The 15,183-nt window shown below is 39.8% G+C and overlaps 1 protein-coding gene across 1 annotated transcript in view; it reads left to right on the top strand.

Annotated features, from left to right (window-relative positions):
* Positions 1–15,183, top strand: part of TMC1 (transmembrane channel like 1) — a 127,168-nt gene that overhangs the window by 70,650 nt on the left and 41,335 nt on the right. Inside the window, exons 8-9 of the mRNA XM_057722167.1 lie at positions 973–1,071; positions 14,054–14,196. Of these exons, the coding sequence (XP_057578150.1) occupies positions 973–1,071; positions 14,054–14,196 (242 nt within the window). The remainder of the gene's footprint in view (positions 1–972; positions 1,072–14,053; positions 14,197–15,183) is intronic.

The raw sequence follows: 15,183 nt of genomic DNA, 5'->3' as shown, positions 1-15,183 counted from the left end.
CTGTGTCACTGCACAAACTGGAGACCCCGATCTTCTCTGTTTTCTGTGGCCTCCAACTCTGGGGAAAGATAGCCTGAGTAGAACCCACCCTCTGTCCTGTTCAGTCTCAGAAACCCAGAGGGGCTACTATGAAAGCCATGCAGTTTGTGCGGCGAGAAGGAGCAGGGGCTGATTTTCAGCCCTTGCCTCGTTAAGATCTGCACCCAAATTTTCATCCACATTCGTCCTCCTCCCCTGGCCCCAGCCCCAGGGAAGGGATGTTTTCATGTCTCACAGGAAGCAGCATCTGCTTGGCCAACCATGTGTCTGCCCTGGGGCTAGAGGGGTGTTTTTTCCAGTTCTCACCAATGCTCCTGGTATGACCCTACTCTTACCCCATCACTGACTGGCTCCACCCTTAATCACATCTCTTTTAATCTGGTAGCACAAGATCAGGACAGTAAACCTGAATCAGTGATGATGCAGATATCACAGTCAGGGGACCGTCTTCCCACCTAGTTGACACCCTCTGATTATATGAGTGATTCTTGCTACGCCTCTCTTCCTCCACATGAAGGAGAGGCTCTCCCCCCACCCCCACCCCTGAGGGGATTCCCATAGGAAGAGGTGGGCAGTATGGTCGTCTTGAACACTATAGTCCCCAAAAGGCCACCTTTCTCCTCTCCAGACCTCCTAAATGAGACCAGTTTAGAGGTGGTGGTGGGTTGTGAGGCTCTCAGCAAGCCTCTGGACAGTATGGTTGGCTCTACTGCTGGTGGTCTGCTGAAGTCAGAGTTCAGGGTCCTTAGCAATCCCTTTTTCTTAACTCTGGATTTGGTAGTCAATTCCCAGAAAATGGGACCCCACATGGAGACCCACAGAGTCCCCATGAAAAAGTTTCAGAAGTGCTTTTAAACAAAACCATTTGTGATAACATGTATGGCTCAGATTTTGTTTCCAATTGTTAACTGCTTTCTTTGTTTCTTCACGCAGTACCTCTGGGGTTTGCCATATGGCAGTTTACCTAGGAAAACGGTTCCCAGAGCTGAAGAGGCATCGGCAGCCAACTTTGGTGTGTTGTATGACTTCAATGTAAGTGTTTCCACACAGCTATGTTTGTAAGAGGACAGATTTTTCCATATTCTGAAACTGCAAGGTGGCCTCTTCTGGGGCCGGATGAAGGTCTTAAGAGAGATGTCTCTGCCTGCTTTAAAAAAGGGGTGGGGGGGGGGGGGTGGGAATACAATAATGTGATTAAATGGGAATATAGATTATTGAATGAAGGAGGTGAGTGCAGAGCTCAAAGACTTCACATGAATGTTATTATCTCTGATTTTGGAAAAGGACAAAGGAAGAGTTTGCAAATGTGCTTTTTGGAAAATCTTGTTGAATTCTTTGGGCTTTGATATTTCATGTTAACGTCTTCATTTCCTAAACAAGTCTATTTAGCATTACTAAATAGTCGACACTAAATAAAGCTAAATAGTAAATACTAAACAATACTAAATTCTAACTTCTATATAATATGAAAATGAGTATCACTCGATCGTGGTACCCAAATGAGCGTTATTCCATTATAGCACTAAAATGAGTATTACGCTTTGAACTCCCCTGGGTGGGATTATTGTTATGGCAGGGACTCATTTTTGCCCACTGAAAAATAGTTTTGGAGTGTGATTCAAGTCAATGACAACTATTCAATTCCACACATTCTTTTTAAATAGTGGCCAGATTAGAGATTTTTGGAAATGTATAGGGTGAGAAAGTAGAGCAGTGGAGATTGGGGAATTAATAATTCAGGAATTTTTGAAAAGTAGTGAGAATAAAATTGTATGTAGACTGGGGAATGAAGGAAGTAGAGAAAGTCTTCAGGTTTATAGTATTAATATGCATATTTCACAGATGTTTTGAATTCTACCTTCAACCTCTCTAAACTGTAAGCTTCCTAAAGGGGGATCACATCTGCTACATCTTCTTTGAAGCCCTTAAAATAATACTCAACCAGTAGAGGCTTAATGAATCTTGTTGACTGGGAATCCTGAGCAAGGGGGAGGATTTGTAGAGCGCTGAGATAAGAATCAAAGAAATTTATGTGAGCAGTACCAGCAAATGTAAACTTTAGGAAAGGTTCCCAGTCTCTGAGTAAACAAGGCAGCTATAGAATAAACATAAGGCAGAGTGGCAGCTCCAACTTTGTGGCCTTTGGAATCTTAAATCACACCTGTCAGTTGGAATTTTCATTTCAAGTCAACATTTATTTATTGAATATAAACATGCACTGGTTTTACAAAGATGAATGTGACATGGTTCTTGACCTCAAGGTAGTCATGACAGTAGAAGAAAGATACATAGGCAACTAGTATACAATGTGTTATGCACTTAGTAAAACGAAGGAAAAAAAAATATACTGGAGAGCCCTGAGGAAACGGATTGTTAATTTTGCTAGAATGTCTGGATTTCAGAGAGAAGATGGCCTCTGAGTTAGATTTTACTTCTTATCTTTTATTTCTCCTTTCTATCACTTCTTCTTCCATCCCTCTCTCTTTATCTCTCTCGCCTTCTCCCATTTACATTTCAAACAATTTATTACTCTGCATCCCCCCCAACTATTTTTATTTCTTATTCTCTTCCTCTGATTAGTAAAATGATAAACTTCCAGTCTGGTTAATAAGAACAAGATCTAATAATATTATTGGCATTTTCTGATGTTTTAGTCATACCAGAGAAAGGAAGAACTAAAAATATGAACGGAAGGACTTTTGACTTTTAAACATATTTTTGATGTTTCTACACATAAATTTGTCAAGTACCTAAAATAAAAAGTTTTGCAAACAATGTCCATTTGAGATTTTAGAGGTATTAATCAGTTGAGAAAGACAAAGAGGAAGGTGGCACTAAGAGAGCTGCTAACCGATGGACCAGGGGGTCTAGGAGGTGAATACAGGAGGAAACTAGGGGAAAGGTTTGGGCAGTGAGTGTGCTCACCAGGATTTTATTATTGCCCTCAACAGCTCTCATGTCCAATTTGGTGAAATACTATTTACAGTGGAGTGGATAGAGGAAGATGGAAACAGAAGTATCCTATGATACTCACTTTCCTTTATAACTCTAGGCCAGCCTAGAAATTATTCTAAGGAAGTAAGAGATTACTAAAGGGTCAAGAAAGAATCATTAAAGGGATATTATTCGCTTATTGCTTTCTTAATTTTTCTGTGTACTGTGATCACTCGATTGTTTGGCACATCACAGAATAAGAGTTTTAAGAAAGTGTCCTTAGATCTTCTATCTCATGTCTCACATTATAAAGGTAGGGAAACTCTGAATCACAGAAGCATGTTTAAGGTCTTACGGCTGATAAAATCCTCCTAATCTAGTGTTCTTTCTATGTCTTGTATCACATCAGTAATTTTTCTGTCATAATTTCCAACATCCTTCTCACTGACAGTTTCTGGAACACAGACTGACTCCGCTTAATGCTGTATCTCACAAGGGGAGAAGGGATTGAAGCAGTTGGATCCCATTTCCACCTTTCATAATAAACATGCATTTCCTAAATTACCTTCTCAGATAGAAAGGTTCAATATTTACCCTTGCCTGAATTCTTTACTTGCTCCTTTGAACAATTACCTCATAGAGGTGCCCACTCTGTATTATAAGATGATCTAAGTGGACAGCCCAGTATTTCATCTATCATAGCACCATGGAGGAAACCATTGACCAGATGTCCTTGAGATCCCTGGAAACTGAGAATTCTGTACTTACAAAGAGCCCAGAGATGCCAGGAGAAAAAGACATGTTTCAGGCCCAGGGTAGAGATAACTGGTGCCTAAATGTTCTAATCGGAACATGAGTTGCTTTTTTGTATCTAAGAAAATTAATGTACCAGCTTAGCCAAGCAATGCCACATAGATGCAGGTGAAGAGAAGCAGATTCAGTTTATAGAACACTGTAAAATAGATGCAAGCATGACCTCTTGTGGCAGAAGAGCCTATAGGTCGGGAAGAATCAGAAAACCTTCGGGGTGAAGGTGGCGAGGTTGTGGGGGAGGGGTGTAGCTGCTTCTCTGTTGAGTTCATATTGGAACCTTGGAACGTCTCTCAGGACCCCCTTCCCCAGAAGTATCCCCTTGGAGCTCAGTGCTCTGTCACCTGTAAGCATGTATCACAATTCATCCAAATTGCCTTTAATTAATAGCAGACAAGTACCTTTTAATATATGCAAGGTCAGCCAGTCTTATGGCTTCTCAAGGTCACCATTTACAAAGCACCATATTTTTTATTTTTTTTTTTATTGAATACCCAGTGATGGGTCTTACTGAACAGGAGGAAAGTACATTTTATTAAAATAGTAAAAAATAGGGAGATTGTCTAATATGCATGTTATGAATCAAATTGGCAGAAATAGTATTATTTGAAGCAGTAGAATTAGAAGAATGAGTTTAAGTCAGTAAGAAGAGGGTGTCTTTGTTGGCAAGATATTTGGAAATGCAAGAATGATGTAGGAATGATAAAAAGGGAGAGACTGTAGAGCTTTGATATTCTTGTAAGCGAGAGAGAGGGAGGAACTGAGGTGGAATTTGGAATGAGCTTGAGCTGATATCAGACAGTGAGATCATATGGGTAAAGGTTTGAGTTGCGAATAAAGGGAAATGCATTTAGCCTTCCAGCTTGAGGGCATTTTGTATATTGCACAAGGACATAAATGGTGAGTCAACTTTGCCTCCCCTTTTCACCTGGTCGTCATAGATATGGGAGGTGGGGGGAAGCCCTACAAAGGGCAGAGGAGCAGAGTTAACACCCATCATGCGTTGGGCAGGCACATACGTTAAATTTTATCTTCATAACAACCCTTCAAGAGGAAGCTCAATAATCTTTTTAGAGTTGGGACTGGGACTCAGAGAGGTTAGTTAGTTTCCCAAAGGCAGCACAGATACTTAAAGGATGCGTTGAAATTCAAGCGAAAATGTGGCTGACTCCAATATAAAATTGTTTGTTTTACTCTCGCATGTCATCCCAAGGCTATTCCTTCTGCCCACTTTTGCCACATCTCATTCTTGAGGTCTGTCCTCAAGGGAGACGGTCACAATCTAAATGTTAACAAACAGCAGTTCATTTCCTTATTTTATTGATATCGACAGTTCTTTTAAGTCGTGATCGTCTAGAACAAGAGCGTCTTCTCTCAGAAAGTCTCAGTTCTCTAAGCTCCTTCATCTCTTATTGCACCGGCTACATTTAGAAGAGATATTTTTGTGATTCACATATGGAATGATACATCTTTTCTTTAGGAATATTTCAGTAGTTCAAATGCATCTTTGTTTTCAGGGGGTTCCCCTTTTTTAAATTGAGGTAAAATTGACATACAACATTATATTTGTTTCAGGTATACAACATAATTTGATATTTGTATAAATTGCAAAATGGTCATCACAATAAGTCTAGTTAACGTCTGTTACCATACATAGTTATGGAATTTTTTTCTTGTGATGAGAAATTTTAAGATTCACTCTGTCTACTGAAAACAATGCACAACCTAAAAGTTGAAAATTACATTTTATTCAGTGGCTTTACTGAGTGCTGTAGCCAGGGGTGGCAGCCTCTCAGACAGCTCTGAGGGACTGTTCCAAAGAGGTAAGGGACCAATAAAATCTCTGTAATCAAATAATCACAAAAATAAATGTAATTGCAACTGTGCCAAGTGCTATGAAAGAAAGCTAAACAGTATTAAGAGAACATATATCAGGGAACTTGGTTTATGGCCTAAGAGAGGGACGTGATATAGCAAAAGTTTTTCTGAGAAAGTAATATTTGAATTGGGCTTTGAAGAACCACAGAGAACGGAGAGACATTCTAGGTAGTGAGAACAGCATGTGCCAAGGCCCTTTGATAAGAGAGGGTTGCCGTATTTGATGGATGAATGAAGGCTGGTGAAACTAAAGCTCAGAATGTGCAGGGGCATCAAGGACAGATATCATTAGAGAGATAGAAGGGTATCAAAACATGTGGGGCCCTCTAGAATTTAGACTGTAACAATTTACTTTTTCTCAAAGTAATTGAGAGTAATTTAAATGAGTGGTGAGTGAGTAGTGGCATTATCAAACTTGGATTTTGAAAAAGTCAGCTGATTGGAGAAAGGCAGGATGAATGTGAGGAGACCATAGATGAGTCTATCAATATGTCCAGGAGAGAGCCTAAGATTGTTTAGAAGAGCTCAATTTACCTGGGGGGAATTTGCTGTTATCGAAATATAGGCACCAAGCTAACAGATTAAAGGCTGAGCCACTGAGTTAGATTAGAACCTCACAACCTATTAAATTATATTCTGTAATACAAACAAGTAGCACCAAATTATGAGTCTAATAAATCTGCTGTGACAAATAGATTACTTAAATTTACAAACATTTGAAAGCAATTCAGTAAAAACTCTATCCTCTGTTTCAGCATCATATATCTCCAATGGGTATTATTTGCTTATACATTGTACTTGAAATTACTTATTGGGGTGACCAAAAAGTTCATTTGGGTTTTTCACAAGATGTTATGGAAAAACCCAAACGAACTTTCTGGTCAACCCAATACATTCACTAATTTGAAGTATTTGAAATAAAATGTATGCTGCTCATATTAGATTTAAAACTTCTGAATTTAACTCTTTTTCCAAGTTGTTTCACTATTTCCTCTACATTTTGGGGGTATTTTTACTTGTTCAAAAACTTCTTTTTAAATAGATAATACGAAGGTGTTCCCAGTATGGGCTGTGTCTAGATAACCACACACATCTCTTTTCACATATGAATTCAAGTCTCATTAAAGAAGTAGTAGGCAGAGACTTCCCTGGTGGCACAGTGGTTAAGAATCTGCCTGCCAATGCAGGGGGCATAGGTTTGAGCGCTGGTCCAGGAAGATCCCACATGCCATGGAGCAACTAAGCCCATGCACCACAACTACTGAGCCCACGTGCTGCAACTACTGAAGCATGTGTGCCTAGTGCCCATGCTCTGCAACAAGAGAAGCCATTGCAATAAGCCCATGCACCGCAAGGAAGAGTAGCTTCCACTTGCAGCAACTAGAGGAAAGCCCATGTGCAGCAAAAAGGACCCATCAAAGCCAATAAATAAATAAATAAATAAATAAATTTAAAAAAAAAGTAGTAAGCAGACTTATATTGAACAACAAAACCCCATAATATAATCCTTTTAATGTCTACCTTGTGAAACAAAAGATCATTTTTCCTATGTAGGAAGAAATCGCGCATAGCATCTCATTATATAGCACTGAGATTGTCTCATTTTGTAAGAGTTTTAGGCAATTAGACAGAAGGAAAAATTAAAAAGTTTTGTCAGTTAATTTCTTGGTGTTTTGATTCATTTAATCCCAACATAAGATTGTTATTTTCACGTTACTGTCTTGAATGATTTATTCTATTTTATTAAAATGAGTAGCAGAGAGCAGAATGATAGAAAAGGTTGGTTTAGATGATAATTTGAGGGAGCTTAATCTAACCGAGGATTGCAAATGACTACCAGAAGCAATATCTCTGTTCATTTAATCATTCCGCAAAGATAAATTGAATGCGAGATGCTGGGAATATAAAAATAACTGATACATATTCCCTGTCCACAGGGACCTTATGGTCTAATAGATGTGCAAACAAACAATTGCTGTACAATGTGTCACTCTCAAGCTAACAGATATATGTCCTAGCATATGGAGGCACGATGAAGGGAGGATTCAGTGTTGGCATTTACTGGGGTTCAGTTTACTGCCTTTCTGAGAGGATCCAGGGAACAGTAACTCTATTTCCCATCTCAGTTCCAAATAATTTGTTTGAAAGGCAAGACCAGTTAATTCATGTACCTATCAGAGAAGTCACCCCACCTCCCCTTGGAGTGGAGTGAGTAAAGAAATAGAGATGGGATGGGGCGTATTTCATGGAGTAGAGCTTTGTGCAACTGAAGGAAATAACCATTCATTTCCCCATAACAACTGGCTCTAGTCTAGAGGTCAATAAAGACTTTACAGAGGTATTTTGAACTAGTTTTAAAGGAAGAGTAGGAACAACCTAGGCTCTAAAATGGGGAGGATAACTGGGAATAGTATCCTAAGCAGAGAGATCAGTATGCGCAAAAGTATGGAGGCAATAAATGGAGCTCTGCTCTTAATACCCGTGAGAGATTCAGCAAAGCTGGTATTTACGGAGAGATTAGAGTAGTGGAAGATGAATGTGTCTTACAAAAACAAGGGTATAATCATGAGGACAGTTTCATTCATTATGCTAAAGAGTCAGACTTTATTCTGGAGGCAGTGGAGGACATGCAGGTTTTGAATCAGGATGGAAATATGATCAGAGTTACCCTTTAGAAGATTTTTTGTGAATATGGTATGGGTTTGTTGGTATAAGGTGGAGGCAGAGAGGCCTGTAAATGGTGGTGGTGTACACAGAAGGGATCAGTATCAGATATGGTAATGAGGCAGAAACTACAGGACATAGTGAGTGGCTGCATGCGTCTTATGGGTGAAGATGGGAAGATGAAAATATCCAAGTTTCTAGCTGGGGTAACTGGGTAAGTTGGTGGGTCATTCCCTGAGATAGGAGGAACAAACAGGTTTGGGAGAACTTTTAAATGTACTGAATTCAAGATTCCTGTGGAGCATCCAAGTGGAGTGAGATGTGTAATGGGTATTGGGCACACAATCTAGAATTCCCACCATTACTGTCAGTTGTGGCTCATGGGACAAAAGGCAAATGGAAGTTTCCTTTACAGAAGCCAGCATGGTTAAAAAGACAGTGTAGCATAATGAAAAGAACTCAGTCATGGGATTTAAACAGACCTGGGTTTGAATCCTACTGCATACTACCTGTGTGATATTAGACTCTGAGCGTATTATGCATGGATGGGCACCAGAAGAAATTGTCTACTTCACAGCTTTTTGAGGGCCAGAGTTCACCGTTCAGAGTTCTAGGATACTATAGACAGGTAGAAGTTCATTCCCTCTACTGAAAATTAGAGGATCTGTGAAGGCTCAGCCCAGCTTCATTGTAATCTACATGCTTCCTAGTTATGAACTGTATAACATCAGTTTTATAACTCTAGATCTGTGTTGGAGCAAAAGGAAAAGAAACTCAGAGGTGAGCAAAGCATTAGGCGGAAGCTTGGCATATCTGATTGGAGAGAACGAGGGTCACCAAAGGCTGGATCTCAGCATGTACTACGTAAGTGCCAGGCTGGCTGCTATTCTTGTAAGGTTGGTTGAGGTTTGTTTTAGGTGTTGTTAGCCATCTCACTTCTTGCTTCTCTCCTGTGTCCCAACTGTATCAGAATTTAAGTGATGTCATTCCCTTTCTTTCATCCACACTTGAAGCTTTCTTTAACACTAAGGTATAAATGACTGATAACAGCTCAGAGAAAAGTAGAAATACACTCCTACTAGTGTGGTACTACTTCCCCTTCACATGCCCTCAGCAGGGTTCAGAAATTATAGCTTTCTTTCCTACTAGTTCTGACTTCATGATTTATTCTCAAAATAATGGCCTGATAGATACTACAAACTAAAAAGGCTTACTAAGAATGATGAAACTCATTTACCATCCTGGGGATAGAATGTTGTCTTTCACAGTGAGTATTTATTTGTAGTGAGAAACACCAAAGGGATGGAATTCTAGTATGGTTTCAGGTGATACATACTTATAAAGGGGACATTTGCATGCAGAACTTTTTTTAGGGCCTCTGTAATCCAGTCTCCCACTCCATCTATGTATAGTATTTGGTAAATAAGTTCTCAATAAAGGTTAGTTAGGTAAATAAATGCATGAGTTGACAAGAGGGCAGACAGCAGTATCAAGCAGTATCAGCAGTATTTCATCTTGTGGAACTGAAAATCACAGCCACAGAAAGATAGAGAAAGTGAAAAAGCAGAGGACTTTATACCAGATGAAGGGACAGGATAAAACCCCAGAAAAACAACTGAATGAAGAGGAGATAGGCACCCTTCCAGAAAAAGAATTCAGAATAATGATGGTGAAGATGATCCAGGACTTTGAAAAAAGACTGGATGCAAAGATTGAAAAGTTTACCAAAGACCTAGAAGAATTAAAGAGCAAACAAACAGAGATATGCAACACAATAACTGAAATGAAAAATACCCTAGAAGGAACCAATAGCAGATTAATGGAGGCAGAAGGATGAATAAGTGACCTGGAAGACAGAATGGTGAAAATCACTGATGCAGAAAAGAATAAGGAAAAAAGAATGAAAAGAACTGAAGACAGACTAAGAGACCTCTGGGACAATGTTAAACGCACCAACATTCGCATTATAGGGGTCCCAGAAGGAGAAGAGAGAGAGAAAGGACCTGATAAAATATTGGAAGAGATTCTAGTTGAAAACTTCCCTAACATGGGAAAGGAAAGAGCTACCCAAGTCCAGGAAGCACAGAGAGTCCCAGGCAGGATAAGCCCAAGGAGAAACACGCCAAGACATATAGTAGCCAAAATGACAAAAATTAAAGACAGAGAAATGTTATTAAAAGCAATAAGGGAAAAACGACAAATAACATACAAGGGAACTCCCATAAGGGTAAGAGCTGATTTCTCAGCAGAAACTCTGCAAGCCAGAAGGGAGTGGCATGATATATTTCAAGTGATGAAAGGGAAGAAGCTACAACCAAGAACACTCTTCCCAGCAAGGATCTCATTCAGATTTGACGGGGAAATCAAAAGCTTTACAGACAAGCAACAGCTAAGAGAATTCAGCACCACCAAACCAGCCCTACAACGATTGCTAAAGGAATTTCTCTAAGAGGGAAACAAGAGAAGAAAAGGATCTACAAAAACAAAAACAAAACAATTAAGAAAATGAGGGGATGTGTGTATGGAAACAGATGATTGAACCTGGTGTACCCCCCCCCCAAAAAAAAATGAAAATAAATACATGGATTCTTCCAGGTTAAAAAAAAAAAGAAAAAAGAAAATGGTAATAGGAACATACATATCGATAATTACCTTGAATGTAAATGGACTAAATGCACCAACCAAAAGACACAGACTGGCTGAATGGATACAAAAACAAGATCCATATATATGCTGTCTACAAGAGACCCACTTCAGACCTAGGGACACATACAGACAGAAGGTGAGGGGATGGAAAAAGATATTCCACGCAAATGAAAATCAAAAGAAAGCTGGAGTAGCAATAGTCATATCAGATAAAATAGACTTTAAAATAAAACATATTAGAAGAGACAAGAAAGAACATTACATAAAGATCAAGGGATCCATCCAAGAAAAGGAGATAACAATTATAAATATATATGCACCCAATATAGGAGCACCTCAATACATAAGGCAAATGCTAACAACTATGAAAGAGGAAATGCAAGGCAGAAATAGAGACACAGGTGTAGAGAACAAACACATGGACACCAAGTGGGGAAAGCAGGGAGGGTTGGGGGGGAATGAATTGGGAGATTGGGATACCAAATTGTACACTCTAAATATATGCTGTTTATTGTCTGTTAACTGTATCTCAATAAAAGTTCTTAAAAAAAAAAAAAACAATAAATGCATGAGTTGATTCCTAGCGACTACATCATCAAAACATTCTCGTAGATGTGTGTCGGCTTCTGTGGACTAGACCAGCTGCAGCATTCAAACAGAAATTAGAATCTTAGTAGACAGTATGCAAGCATGGAACCCAGAGTTGGACAGGAATTTTCTGTGCTCATTTGAAACTTGGCTCTGACTGTGGTTTCTCTGTCACAGATTTTGGGATGGGAGAGTGCTCCCACAGGGAAAGCCGTGTGCACTGACATGGACCGAATGGAACCTTGGCCAGGCTAGGAGTTGTTGCTATTTTAGTCACTTCCAGATGTCTGCTGTTGGAGTTTTAAGGGAGAGGGGAAAATGTGTGGTGGGTGGTGGGCCCACAGGGTGGAAGGGGTGTGGGAATACTCTTCTAAACCTTTCAATGTGTTTAAAAACCACCCCTCAATATGCTACTGAGATGGATTGTATAAAGCTTTTAAAAATTGTGCACTTCAACAGTACCTCCTCTTTCATTTACATGCTTCACGACATATGTAGAAATAAGCCAACAGAAGGAACCTTTACAAAATAATCAGGATTCCAAAAAAAGGGCCCGTACCCCCTTTGGTTGTGATCTAATATTTATGAAGTGCAGCCATTGAACATATGCTGAATGATACATACACCAGATGAGTTAGCTCCCCAGTAGCTATTGTGCTAACCTAACAAGCTCACCAGATGTTTGTTACATATCTACTTTCTCCTTTCATGTTATTTTGGAGGTGGCTTTTAATCCCAATTCTGTCATTATGAATTAGAAAAAGAAGTCAGGTTGTAATATTTATGTATGTGAAGATGAGGCCCTTTGAAATCTTTTCAAAAGGGGTGTCCAGGTCCTTTCCAAGAGGTACTGGCATCACTCTTAACCAATTCAGGGTTCAGGGGGCTTCTTGTTTCTTTGTTTTACTGGGTAGATATGGCATTAGTATGATACAAGGCCTGATAGGCAGAGAAAGCATAGGAGAAGCAGTATAGCGCAGTGGTTAAGTATATGGATTTGAATTAGACAGACCCAGTTCAGGTTCAGACTCCGTCACGTACTAGCTATGTGAATGTGGACAAGTGACTTAACTTCTCTAAAGCTCAGTTTCTTCATCTGTAAAGTAGGTATAGAGTTATTGAGTCTTTTTTGGGTGGGGGAGTCATGGTAAATAACACCCCCTACCTTGTCGACCCAGGTTGTGAGCAAACCAGAAATAAGACAAAGGGTTAGACAGGTGGAGGTCAGCATGTCACCTGTATTACTGTTAAAGCTAATGGTAAAGATTATGGCATCTTTTTATGGGCGAGTGGGCTTCAGAGGCAGACCTTCCTACTCAGCAGTCCTAGATCGGGACAGGACACCCCTCACAGGGGCAGAGCACAGCACGTGATCTCAAAGGAGGAAGTGTGGTGCCCCACATCATTCCGGTTCCTCATCCACGCTCTACTATCAGCTGAGTTTCTTCTCCCCGGGGCCAGTATGAGGTAGTGGAGAGGGGCTGGGAGTGTTACAGTTCTGGGTTTTCTCTACGTGGAAAGTAACAAGAGTAGAGGAAAACGATTACCCCTAACAGTAGCCACTTCAAGAGGGTTCTGTGAGGGTTCTGTAAGATGAAGTCAGGTGTTCGGCAAATGCTAACTGCTCAATGACATTTATTGATTGATATTATTACCGCAATTATCTTCTTCGTTCACAAAGCATAGTAATTTTACGTTGTTGCCAGAGAGATGAAATCGGAGAGAAGTTGGGGAAGTGGATATATAGTCATACAGAAACAATGCTGCCAAGATAAGAGTGAAGAACACAGTGAATGAGAGGAGGAGAGAAAGATAAAGGGAAGCGGCATCAAAATATGCCATATTTTACAGAAAGCAGTTACTCAGGTGGCTTTGGAAGATGGTGATTCCAACCCTGGCAGATAATTTTTGGGAAGGAGCATGTAATTGCATGAATAAACATGCTTGTTAGGGGATAACAGTCTTGATGAATAGAAGGTTGTGCATATTGGCTCCAGTGTCATCTCACCTGCTCTTTGTTTTTGCTAAGTGTGAGCTGAGACATGGCCTCGTGGCTTATGGAGAACCAACTTGACTGTGGCTCAGGTGACTGGAAGTGGAAACCTGCCATGACACTTTGAGGAAGCACGTTTCAGATCCTCCCCCCAACATTAAGCAAGCTCTTAAAATTGTAAATCTAATGACACCATGAAGTGTGTTTTGATGTTTCAATCAATGGGCATTTCACGGTAATGGCTCCACAGCTGAGCAAGCCTATATTTGGTTAAAAATTTGGTCTATTTAGAACTCCCTGAATTTCAAGTAAACCAAGAGGCTGTCAATCAATGTGGCAGCTGAAACAGTCACTCCGTGAAGCAAAACAATAGGCTCCTGTCAGAGCCATCTCCCAAGTTTGAAAATTAATGTCATTTTGTTATTCCTCTTAGAAGTCTATCTTTTTTCTTTGAGTTGCTCTTCACAGCATCTGTTAAGTGGCTTTGTTGTTGGATTTTAGGGCTTGGCTCAATATTCCGTCCTCTTTTATGGCTATTATGACAATAAACGAACAATTGGATGGATGAATTTCAGACTGCCACTCTCCTATTTTCTGGTGGGGATCATGTGCATTGGATACAGTTTTCTGGTTGTCCTTAAAGCGTAAGTTTCATTGGTCTCTTGGGAAGCAAGCAATGATTTCTGGAATCAAATGGGAAAATTAGTTTGAAAATTGGATAATTTTTTTTCTGTTTCATGTCTAGAGAATGCAGAGTATGTAAGAGATAAAATGTGATTTAATAGCTACACTAATGTTAGAATATTACATCTCCCAAACAAAAGGGTTGAACACAGTGCAGGCCTTTGATCATCTCACTGGGTCGCAGTGATGGTTGCATGCCTATCCTGTGTTTAAGCGTATTTTAAAATTGTGCTTTTTTTGTACTTTGAGGTGTGAATCAATGTTGCAAACAAGACAGGGAAACAGCTGCTGACATCTCTTTCGGCATAGAGAGGTTTGTGACTTGCAGAATCAGCTCAATAGGCAGAATCTGTTGTTTTCTCTTCGTTCAACAACAACAACAACAACAAAACCAGAAGAATCACTCATCCAAAAAATTTAAGCTGTATAAGACAGCAAAACAGCAAAAACAAATGGCCCTCAACAAGACCGTCATGATCAACTGTACGGTCATGTTTTATTTTGGAAGATGATTTATTAGAGCATGGGAAAGAATTTCATTGGGGAACTGATGAAACTGCAGCTCATTTTTTCCCCCTGTCTGAAATATATTTTTAAAACCTTACTTGAAGACACTGCAGAAACCTAGCACAGTCATTTAGGGCTATGAATAATATGAATAATCCATCCTGTAGCTAATTTTCTGAACCAATTTAGCAGAAGTGTTGAAACATCTCCACCTTTTTTTTTTTTTTAAACTATGTACAAGGTAAATTGGCCTATGTTTAATTGCAGCGAAGGACCTCTATCTGCGGGTCCAAGTCCTCTTGAGCAGGAGCTCTCTGAAACAGTCTATGACATGATTTGTGTCCTGTCGCTGCCAAACTTACTGGTTCCTGCAGAGAAAACTATTATGCTTAGTTTTTAAGCCTTTCAGGAAAAAGGCCTTAAGGAACCTGTGTCCAAAA

Source organism: Hippopotamus amphibius, chromosome 2 (assembly GCF_030028045.1).
Source record: "Hippopotamus amphibius kiboko isolate mHipAmp2 chromosome 2, mHipAmp2.hap2, whole genome shotgun sequence".
NCBI lineage: Eukaryota > Metazoa > Chordata > Mammalia > Artiodactyla > Hippopotamidae > Hippopotamus > Hippopotamus amphibius.
This window is presented reverse-complemented; position numbering and strand designations above follow the sequence as displayed.